The following is a 12,171-nucleotide window of genomic DNA, read 5'->3' as shown; positions in this document are numbered from 1 at the left end:
CCCGCCCCAGGCAGACTGGGTAGATGCTCTTTAACATCACCTAGATCGACTATTTGCCCTGATTCTTAAATGAGGGATTTATTGGAAAAATATTTTGAAAACTATAAAAATCTAAAGAATGTTAATTATTATTGCCCTTCATGATCTTTGGAATTCCTCAAAAGCAGGGACAAGAACATTTTTTTTTGGCTTCCTTTTTATTATGTGTTAAGTAAATACCTAAAATAATCAACACATGGACTGATTTATCTGGAGTTGCCTTTAATTATTTCTCATGGCGTTGCCATTCAGAGCTTATCTAAATGTTTTTTGACCTGTTTATATTTGCGGACTATTTGGGGGTTTCCATCTTAGGTGTGTTTACTAGAAGAATGGACTTTTTTTCCCTTTTTCATTCATTCAACAAATATTTGAGCCCCTCCCTGCCCCCATAAATATCCTGACCAAGACAGATAAGGTTCCTACTCATCTTGAGGAGCTTAAATATTTCTATGGAGGTGGGTGTGCAGCAGATGGTAGGGGTTGGGAGATGTGCCATGAGCAGTCATCGAGGAAAATGAGCATGATAATTTTAGGTAGGGGTAGAGGAAGAAATGAGAGCAGACCATGTGTGGTAGTGACAGGCATGGGGGAGTGTTGAGGGGCTAGTTTACATTGGATGGTGAGGAATGTACTTCCCGAGGAGGCAACTTTCACTTTGAAGATTCTCTCTTCTGAGAAATCTTTGAATCAGCCTTTGCAAGAAGGGCTTTTCCTAAAACTTGCTGCCCTTTAGTTTCACTATGAGGCCAAAGAAATAGGCAGGTAAAGGACACATCCCTTTATCTATGGGAAAAGATCTCCTAGGAACTGGGAAGCAACCAAACCCTGTTTTGTTCAACTTGTGTTTCTGTCTAATCTTACTGTACCAAGTGGTGTATGGCAGGACACTTAAAATATTTGTGATAATAGCTTTCCTTGTGATAGCAATCTGCCTGCTTGCCTCCATTCACCCATCCATCCAACCATCCTACCATCCAACCATCCTACCATCCAACCATCCATCCATTCCTTTCCTCCTTGCTCTTTGCTGACAAGCAACGCTAACGTGCGCTTCATGAGAGAAAGACCATGCCTGTCTTATTCATCATTGTACCCCCAGCTTTCCACAATGCCTGATATAGAACATATGTATTTGTTAATGAATGAATCTGTTGGGATGGGAAGAATAACAAGTGAGCTTCCAAAAAAATGTGTAAAGCAAAATAAAAATGAAAAATTCATCACAAAGGCTGGAGAGGTTCCCAGGAGACTTAAGCAAGTTTCAGAAAAGGAAAAGATCTATGATAAGTTATAATGAAACTCCATCCTAATTAACTAAAAGAAATGGGAATTGATTTTGCTCATACTTTTTGGAGTTCTCATGCCTTTTTTCTTTTTTACCTCATAGCACCGAAAGGAGAAGATTGTACCGCAATCACAAACCTGACCAATGCCTTTGACGGAGAGGTATCCATAAGTACGTATCTCTTCTAACTTTGGTTGCCTTTCCTTGTTCTTGGCAAAGGGATCAAGTGCATTTTCAATGTTTTATATTTGACCAGAATAGCAGTCATTTCCCTAAGGCTTCTTCCTTCCTCTTTTTCTCTGATGGCTTAAAACTTCTATCTGGTTTACCCAATGCACTGTTTCCCAAGCTTCAGTCATTTGAAAACCACTCTCACTTTTTTTGGGCACTTCTATGTACACAGCACTATTATTGATTTTTGTTGTTTGTTTTTTCATTTAATTGACCCATTCTTTTCTACTTAGAATGATTAAACACACACACACACACACACACACTGCAAATGAAAGGCCAGCATCCCTGGACATCATTAGAAGGTACCCTTAAAAATAAATTTTAATGTAGGGGAAATTAAATAACATTCTTAAATTCTAGCAGCTGAAGGCTCTGAGCTGTGTTCTCTCTCACGGGGGGGGGGGGCGGGGGGGATTATTAAGAGGTAGGATAGGGACATTCTAGCCCCCACGATTTTGTGTTTGATTGAACTGGAGTATTGAAAGATAATTACAAAGGGTATAAACTTCCTGATGTGTGATTCAACATTATGTGAAGTGATCCCCAGACGTAGACATCTGGCACTGTAGAAAACAGTGTCCCAAACAAAACTTTCAAAGAGGTCGACTTATTATCTCTGATCTTATTGCCCCTGAACCTCACTTCTTGAGAAGTATGACAGTGCTGAGGAGGCCTGATGTCTGCCTGCTAAGAGCCAGACCTCTCAGTGTGCCTAGGAATAGTGGTGACAGTGGCAGCGGGGCAAGAATCTTCCTGGACCACACAAACCCAGCCCCCACTGTTACGGAGGGATTTGTCCCTGGCCTGTGCCTTGCACTAGGAAGTGGAGGCCTGCGGTGTGAGATGTGCTGTCTCAGTCATGCCTGGTGTGGAATCCCAGTACCTCACTACCTGGGCGGATTTAGAGGAGTGACTTACTCTTTCTGAGCCTCCATTTCTCATCTGGGTAATGAAACAACATATGTGACTTTCCCCCCTGAGAATTAAGAGAAAGCATATGTCTAATGCATGCTTGGTCCATAGTAGATGCTCAATAAATGTCCCACTTCCTTGGTCCCCACAGATGTCTTCTGAAGTCCAGACCTGTGCAACTTTGGTCATATTTCCTTATCAGATTCTCATCTGCAGAGATTATCAGGGTGACTGAGACTTTGGAATGTTTTTAAATTTATGTTTTATGAATAGTTCCACTTGGGCAAGCTAGGTAGGTGGACAAAAGGAATCTTCAGTCCTTCCAGTGCAATACAGCAGAAAATAACTTCAGATAAATGCACACTTGGGCAGTCAGTAGCCCGGGTTTGAAGGCGGCAAATACTTTCAGGGAAGAACAATGAATGAATTCATCCTTGCGTTTCCTCCTCCTGTCCATTCCAGTCATTTTCTTGTTTAAACCAACGATTTTGATCTTAATATACATCTGTGCTTCCTAATTTCAAGGTGGAATTTCATTGAGGATGACAGAGGCTTTGTCAATACTCAAGCATGATAATTTCTGATCCAGGAGTAGGGATTCACTTAAACTGACAAAATTGGACCCTTAGAAAGAAAATCTAATTCTTGTGTGAGTTTGCAAATATATATTCCCTGCTGATGCTAATAGCCTCTGTGTCTCCTCCCTCTTATCCTCTCTGGAAATCGGTGGAACTAATAGCACAAAGTTGACATGTGCTTGAGAAGGGCAATAGGGGCCAGGCAAGAGACCTATCACTTATTGAGCACCAACTATATTTTGAATACTATGCAAGCACTTACACACAATATTACATTATGCTCATAACTGAATGACAAAACTGAAGCTCAGAGAGGTACCTACCTTTCCTGGAGCCACACAACACTGGAATCCCAACACTGGAATCCCAACACAGCAACTCCCAAACACAATCTCTTTTCCCCTCTTCATTTTCCAGGTGCGTGAGTGGTCAGGGGAGTGTGCATTCTTCTCAATGCTTCAGCCACACATCCCCCCACTAGACAGGTAGTTGAGGTGTTGCTTTTCCTAATAAAAAAGAAAAGTAGCTTTACAGTCACCGTCTTAGGTGATAATTCACAGTCTTTTCTATACTCAGAAAGTGTCAGCTGTCACCTTCTAAAAGGGCCTTCTCTCTCTCCCCCAGGTATTGTTAACCGGGATGGTACCCGCTACACCCAGAAGGGCGAATACAGAACTAACCCTGATGACATCAACAACACTACTGCTGATTATGACACCAGCAGTGGGTCCTACGGTGAAAGAAGCACTTCAGAAAATTACATCATCCACACCCACTTTCCGACTGCTCACCCGACCCAAGACCAAGACAGTACCGGAGTGACCTACTACCCGGAGGATACCCCCGACACCAGTAAGGACAGTGAATCACTGGGCTTCCCACGAGTGATTCATTTGCAAAACCATCTCGGTCCTTCTTGAGTGATATGCACTCACACGCAGCGTGTCTCCTGTCTGGAAGCTGGTGACGGCGTTTGGGGAGGTGGGCCGTGCAGGCTGTCAGTGCCGTGTGTGCATTGGCTGCTACTGCCAACATAGTCTCTCTTTTTTTTTTTCACCTGCAGCTCTGTTTTTCTTACCATGGGATACGAAGTGCCATGTCAAAAGTTTTCTTTTAGAACTTTCCTTATTCTCTTGTCCCAGCAATAGGGTGACATCGAGCCTGATACAGAAGTGGTTCTCAGTTTTGCATATTTCCCGCTGGTTTGTACCCACCTCTGGGTGGGACTTTCCTAAGCTGGGCTCACGGCAGGTGCATACAAGACTGGCTCCTTTCTGTTTCTCTTAACTTCATCTTTTTTCTATTTTAACCTGATTTATACTCATGTTATTGACTGTATAATACTCATATTCATCACCCAGGATTTCTGAACAATTTCTTTGTTTTTTGGTCTAGGGCAGTGGTCGGCAAACTGTGTCTCGCAAGTCACATGAGACTCTTTGGCCCCTTGAGTGTAGCTCTTCCACAAAATACTGACTTCTGCACATGGGCCACGAAGTTTCAATGGCACTGTGCGTGCTCGCCCGCACGTGGTATTTTGTGGAAGAGCCACACTCAAGGGGCCAAAAAGCCACATGTGGCTCACGAGCCACAGTTTGCCGACCACGGGTCTAGGGACACATAGCTGGAGGAGTCATCTGATCAAATGAAATCTGCTTAAGAGTTTTATATGCCAGCTGTAGGGGAAGGCTCCTGGTTTGTGAGGGTCATTCATTACCGTGGGTCAGGGAGGGTGGGAATATGGAAACAGTGCCTTCGAGGTCTCTGGATTTGGGCCCCTTGTGCTTCCGCTTGCATTGGGAAGCGTTTATATCTCCCTCTTGCCTCTTCCTTCACTTCCCTCTTGGCTTTGCCCCCAGGGTTTGTTTTAAAACATGCTTCCGGAGTGGCTGTGTTCCTTCCGTGGAAGATTATTCAAACTCAGGCAGGGCGTCTCCCCTTGAGTCGCTTTCCTAGTATGGTGTGGATTTGCTCTTTTCCTGGCGATGGCTCATGAGGGGTGGAACTCTGCTCTCCAAAGAATGAGGCAGAGATTTACTGGACTGTGAATGCTGGAGACGAGACGGGACCCTTTCCATCCCGTGTCACCCAGAAGCCAGGAAACCTCCAAAGCCCCGTGAGTCAATGTAAGGTTGCTTGCTCAGCCGTGGATTAAATTTCTATTAGCAGCTTGCTGGGTGAGTGGTGCACATAGGTTTGGGGTCCTGGTCGTCTTCTGCAGATTCTTTGGAGCATTTCAAAAAGCAGGCCCTTGCAGATTGCCCATGTTTTCCCAGAATATTGGCTCTCTGGAGCCAGCTGTTTGTCACTCCTTGTTTGTAGTCCCACAGACAACCTTTCTTGAGAGAAACTTTTGCAGACCAAGCTGGCCATGCTGCTGGCTACTTGCTGCTCCTTGATTTCCCTGCCCTTAGAGTAGCCCTGCTGAAGGTGCTTATCACACTCTCATCTTGTCAGATGCTGGCAGACAGCAGTTACTCGTCTCAGCAGGAGGCAGGTCATGTTTACCCTAAACTTCCATTTCCCAAAGAAGAAAATCCTGACAAACTATATCTTGTGGGAACTGGATGAAGTTAACATTCCAGTTGCTAGTAACTATCTAAAATAGGGAGTAGTTCAGCTGTGCTTTAAGGTAGCCAATCAACACATTTTAGAAACATTCATAGCCCATCTTTTAGTACTTTTTCTGCCTGTTAGTCTGCAAATATTGAATATCTATTATGTAATGGGCTTATTCGAATGCTTAGGATCCAGTAGACAATATTCTTAGAGAGTGATATAGAAGGAAGTAAGGGTTATTAGTAAGCTAGTCATTGATTCAACCAGTACTTGAGGTCTTCTCTGTGCCAGACGCTGCCCTCATTCCTGAGGACGCTGAGTTGGACCTACTTTCATGGGACTTATCCACTGTTCAGAAAGCAAGGAAGGAGTGTGCTCTGTTTTGCTGAAACATAATTCAGGATTTGTGTTGAGAAGAGAATTGTGCTTTCTTCTTTCCAGAGCACTTAGCTAAGTTTCTTTCAGTAGTTAAGGAAGAGAGAGAGAGAGAGACAGACTCACTTGTCCACTAGAGCGAGTCCAGGGCTAACCCCAGAGTTACTGAAATGCTATAGGATTCAGGGAGAAACTTGAAAGTAGCATATAACAAACTAGAAAAGTTAGCAGTGGTGAGTTCCTAAATACACATTTTTTAAGCCAGTGAGGAAAACGTCATGACTGTTGGATTGAGAGTTGGAACTTGGTGAGAGGGAGTGATTGTGAATCCTCCCTAATGCGTGCAGGAGGGCAGAGGTCAAGAGGAGGGTTGGCTGAGTCCCTAGAATTGCTCTTTGGCTTGGCTGGCTCATCCCTTCCTTAAGGGTCCTTAGTGGGTGGGCAGTAGGGACAGCCAATAAGAACAGCCATCTGGGTAGGTTTTGATTGCCAGCAGCCCTTTTACTGTAAGTGTTATTTTTGGAAGAGCCCTCCTGGAGGCATGCCATCAGCTCCTTTCCTATCTGTGATCTGGAATTCTCTGGAATCCAGAACCTATACTCATTCAGGAAACCAACTCCTGCATAGGAGCACTCTATTTCCTTGTTTTCTGGGTGTCAAAGAATGTTTTTGATGTATATATATATTTGGTCTGGCATGGCTTACTTGGGTGGGGGTGTGGGGGGGAATTGGAAACTCTGCTGGCTAGGCAGTAGCTCTTTTCTTCCCCCCCCCAAATCTCTTATAACTCCTTTCAGGAAGACAAAAAATAATGCCAATTTCTATATTTCTCCTGTATGTTTACTTCCTGTTGGCCTCTTCTTGGTATAGGGCAGTGGCCGGCAAACTGAGGCTGGCGAGCCACATGCGGGCATTTCGCCCCTTGAGTGTGGCTCTTCCACAAAATACCACATGCAGGCGCTCATGTACAGTGCGATTGAAACTTTGTGGCCCATGTGGAGAAGTTGGTATCTTGTGGAAGAGCCACACTCAAGGGGCCATAGAGCCGCATGTGGCTCGCGAGCCGCAGTTTGCCGACCACTGGTATAGGGTGAGGGTAGCATGAGTTACACATCTTTATTGAGTTTCTGAGGTGAGAATGGGATGTCTGCAAATTTTTTAGGGAATGCTCAGGTTTATCTCAGGGCATCATTGGTGAAATTGGCTCCTATCTCTCTACTCTTTATTCTGAGCAAATGTGTTCTTGGTAGCATAGACTATATTGTGCAGGTGGTTGGCATTTGGCCTGTATACAGTCAAAGTTTTTAACCAGGCATTCATTGACTTCCAGTAGAGTCAATGACAGCCATACAGTATACAGGACCACCTGAAATAATATGCAAAAATTTTAGAATGTGTATGTGCAGGATCAGTTTTTTAAAGAAAAAAAAAGTCATAGCTTTTATCAGATTTTCACAAGTGGTTTAGATGTTTATTCTGGTGCTATTTGACATTCTTCATCTATAGGGAAATGTTTTGGGTTCAGTCCAACTTGAGAGTCAAATGAGATATTTCAAATTGTAAAATATTACCTATTATCCTTTCTCTAATTTGAACAGAGTCCAGAATTTTTTTTAACTTGAGTTAAAGTTTGTTTTTCCTTTCTGGAAACACATTCTGAATTAGAATTAAAAGTGACAGAAAGTGATGGACGGATGCTTGAGATCTGATTTCAACACGTTGAACACATACCCTTTGCAAAGTTCCTGCTTGACTTACATAAAGTATAAAGCTTGACTTGAGGTTAATGTGTGTCAGCAGAGCTTTCAAATGCCAGTTGTCATCACGAGCTACCTGGGTAAAATGATAGACCCAAAAGAGGGTGCACCTCTAAGACACTCCAAAAATAGATGAATAAAAGCAACTTTATGAAATTCTGTGTTGAAAATCTTTAGTGCATAGCTGAATCACCCAGTCAAGTACATATAAAAATCTCTTTCCATCATAGGTTATTAAGTTGCTACTTGATTTCTCCCTGAGCCTGTTTTCAGGGGATTCCATTTGAAGAATGAGCAGCACTGAATTGACATCTATAGAGAATTTGCATTTCCAACGTTATCCTAAGACTAGAGGCCCAATGCACGAATTAGTACACCAGTGGGGTCCCTTCGCCTGGCCTGCAGGATTGGGCCGAAACCAGCTCCCTGACATCCTCTGAGGGGTCCCCGATTGCGAGAGGGCACAGGCCAGGCTGAGGGACCCCACTGGTGCATGGTCAGGGCCAGGGAAGGACGCGGGAGGTTGGCCAGCCAGGGAGGGATTGCAGGAGGGCCCCGTGCCGGACCCTAGCAGCAAGCTAACCTACTGGTCGGAGTGTCTGCCCCCTGGTGCACGTCATAGCGAGCGGTTGAGCGGCCTTAGTATATCATTACCATGTTATGCTTTGATTGGTTGAACGGCGGATCAGAAACTTAGCATATTAGGCTTTTAATATATAGGATTCCAGGAGACTTTAGGAGAGTGGAAATGTAAAACCAGGCCTCGATCCTTCTTTTCTAATCTTCATTCTATAATAGATACAGACATTATGTATAGACAGAACTAAGAGTAAAGGCTTTGTAGAAAGACCTCACTTAAACGATGTTTTCATGATTGATTCAATTACTTCCACTGTGCACTCAAACAGCCATGCAGCAGCTCAGGAGCACATTAATTAGATATGGTCTTGGTTTGATAATTCACAGCCTGAGACTCAGGATCAAACAACAGCAACAACAGGTAAGCTATTGTGCCTTCTGCTTATTTGTTGTCCTGATGCCAAGTATTTCAGTGTTGAGGAAAAGGACATCCGTTATCATTTTCTGCTGATGCTCCGCCGTGATTGTTAGTGAGAGCAGGGTCTGGTACCATCTCATTTATGAGTCTGGGATACTATCCGATACTCCTAATCAACATGCCAAATAATCAGAATTATTGTTTCTCTAGGGGCTTCCCTTAAAAGAATCCTTCAGAGCAAGCACTCTAGAAAAAAAGCCTATCTGAAAATGCATACTCCTACTTTCTGCTAATTATCACAGTCAATAATCATAGAGGAAAATCTTGATTTTCAGATGGAACGTGTAGGCCTGAGATAATTATGTGGACACCTAAAACCTCAACTGCAAAGTGCAGGAAGTGACCTGTTGCCTTACATCAGAATCTAGGCCTCTAACAAGCTCCCTGGATCTTTGACTGTTAACCCTAAGCTCCTGCAAAGTATTTTGACCTGAGAGCTTTTGTGGGAAAAGATTCAAAGACTATAATAATGGGAGATTACAAGCATGTCTACATTTATTAACTTTCGTTGATGGAGGATTTGGTCATATTTCAAAATAATTAGGTATTCTTTCTACAGAAGAAGAATAATCAAAATGGTCCTTTACTTTTGCTTAGCTGTTAAGACATTGAATAAACTATATCCGTTATTTTGACAAATGCTCAAGTAAGGAAAATAGTGCCAATGTTATGATTGCATATCATAGTGATTAAGATAATGCTGGAGAGATGGGTGGGAGGTGGGAAGGAGGAAGATAGATATTGCAGAATAAAAATATGCTAATTATAAATGTTTGAAATGTTCATCTTCATAGGGTAAACATTGTGAAGGAAATAGTCTTATCAATGTTTCACCTCAGGTCATTTCTGGACTTTCTTGATAGCTGAAAAATGGAATCTAATTCACCTTACCTTTGTATTTGGGAATTTAATGATGGTTTCAGTCTCTCTGCTTGAACTTTTTTCAGTTTGTCCTCATTATCTAATGTTCTTCTGATGCACGTCATGATTACAGAAATGGCAGTCTTTAATAGTTTTCAAATCATGACTCTTGCTTCTGGTCTTGTTAGTGAGATCATTGGGTTACTTCATCTCTGTCTTTCCTGATTGATTTTCCTCTTTTCAAAATTGGAACTCAAAATGTCCTGCTCTGTTGTGCAAAATATAGTGTCAATATAAAGCGTGACCATGGCAAGATTGCTAGAGGATTTGGACTCTAAATGGAAAAAGCAGAAAGGCATTTTTTCCCCCATTTTCCACTTCTTGTGTCATCCTTTTGTGTATTTGGGATTATGTGTCTGGAATTGCTCACAGATATATCATATCCCAAATTCTTGGAGAATGATATTGCTTGGCCAAGACAGAATGTACAGCAGATGAAGGGCTAAGATGAAGAGCTGGGTTTTAGAACCATAAATGCTCAGATTTGGAGATCTTAAATGGTCTAGTTCCATCAAAACTTCTAATCATTTAATCTCTTACACAACTTTCCTCCTAAGTGATCTTTCTGATGATGGGGCACATCATTCTTCATGAAGAAGCTCATTGTTGGGAAGTTCAGATTATTAACTTTTTTAAATTCAACATTTGGAGGAATAGTCATCTCCCCCGAATTCTCACCACAGGTCCCAATTTAGCCTTTTGGGAGCACAGACAAAAAACTTAATTTAATTCCTTTTTTACATTATAGCCTTTCAAAATTCAAAGACAGCTTTCATGCTCCTCTTGAGACCTCCCTGTTGTTTAGTTTTCTGACTTCACACAAGTCAAGATCTGTACAGCACAGTTTCTTCATCTTTGAGATGAGCAGCATGAATCAGATGAATTTAGGGTCCTTCTATCTCTGACATCCTATGAACTCCAATTTGGGCCTCTGAAATAAATGGAACTTCTGCGCTTTTGCCCTTTCTTTTCTCCATCTATATCAAGTGTAGATAATTCTCTTGAGTAGAAAAAAGGGTAAAAGCATAGGCAATGCTATTTCTTAGGAAGTGATAATTAACCTTTCAGCAATCCATTCAATTATGGTTGCAACAGCTTTGATGAGCAATAGTGGTACAACTCCCAAAACTACAACCAAGAGGCGAGAAGTTGAGGATTGGTTTTCATGGTTGTTTCAACCATCAGGGTCTAAGAACCATCTTCACACAACAACAGTAATGGCTGGTAATGCGTTATTATTACCAGCCATTTTGTAGATTTTCTTGACAGTCTTCAATAATTCTCATTGACTTTGGGGATACTGTCAAAGTGTACAGTCCATTCTGGTTTCACAAATGTTTTCAATGATGTTAGAAGGATCATGAGCTCTGAGATCTATGTGTTTGATTTTATAGCACTATTAAGCACATTTCTTCTTTCCACTCTATAGAATTTAGATAGCCCAGGAGGTCAATGATGTTAGAAGGATCATGAGCTCTGAGACCTATGTGTTTGATTTTATAGCACTATTAAGTGCATTTCTTCTTTCCACTTTATAGAATTAAGATAGCCCAATGAGGCTAATAAGGGGATTGTGAAAAGGAGCCAGGTATTTCTTGATGACAGACAAAATTTTGACTCTGAATGGTATTCTACAATGATTAAAGTCATTTGACATTTTTTACTTTTCAGGAGGAAAAATACAATAGCCTATCTAGAGCTAACAAAATATAGCAAATCTTGATCAGTGGAACTATTCTTGGGGTAGATACTAACAGATGAAAAGACAAATGTTCATTCCAAAAAGATAGTGTGAATCTGATTCAAAATGTAGGAAACCCTTTGTGTAAAGAGACGTCTTCTGCAGTAACCATGGATAAGAGGTGGAGGGTTTCCGTCTTTCTTGTGATTGCTTCCAAAAGGAGAAGAGGGAGATTTTTCCAAATCCTGGCTAGAGTCTGTCGACTTTAGACGATAAGAAGGGTTTAGTAACAAATGCTAGCTATGACTTCTCTTAATCAACTGACTTTTCCATCCCTGTATGCTAAAGTATTGTTGGGAACTGCAGTGTAGCTTTCATTTGCCTTTACAGTATACTGATATGAGGCTAGAGAAGATAAAAAATGAATTAGCAAATTGTGAATACAACTATGGGATTTTAGAAAAGACTGATGTATTTAGAGTCCAAGGGTTTTTGAAAGTAGCTTGACAAAGCAAATAGGCACATGTGAAACGTTTCCATTCTATTCTGGTAGTCCTGGCTTTAATGACATGTGCTTCATAAGTTAATAAGTGTCTCTATAAGCACGAGGGAGTGTTTATTGGCCTTTCATTTCTTTTACTTCTTTGGCTGGGTTGTGTCTATATTTATTCTTTAACTTCTTAAAGAGAATGTCCAGTTGTAAAGATAATAGAAAATTGTTTTTAGATCTATAGTTTAGCTTCATAGACCAAGATATGATCATTTAGGGG

At 41.7% G+C, this 12,171-nt stretch overlaps 1 protein-coding gene across 1 annotated transcript in view; it reads left to right on the top strand.

Moving 5' to 3' along the window:
- CD44 (CD44 molecule (Indian blood group)) overlaps positions 1-12,171 on the top strand; it is an 84,998-nt gene that overhangs the window by 42,447 nt on the left and 30,380 nt on the right. Inside the window, exons 4-5 of the mRNA XM_015559007.1 lie at positions 1,430-1,498; positions 3,676-3,903. Coding sequence (XP_015414493.1) covers positions 1,430-1,498; positions 3,676-3,903 — 297 coding nt within the window. The remainder of the gene's footprint in view (positions 1-1,429; positions 1,499-3,675; positions 3,904-12,171) is intronic.

Source organism: Myotis davidii, unplaced genomic scaffold, assembly GCF_000327345.1.
Source record: "Myotis davidii unplaced genomic scaffold, ASM32734v1 scaffold94, whole genome shotgun sequence".
In the NCBI taxonomy this organism is placed as follows: Eukaryota; Metazoa; Chordata; class Mammalia; order Chiroptera; family Vespertilionidae; genus Myotis; species Myotis davidii.
The sequence above is the reverse complement of the archived record's forward strand: the minus strand, read 5'-3'. Positions and strand labels throughout refer to the sequence as shown.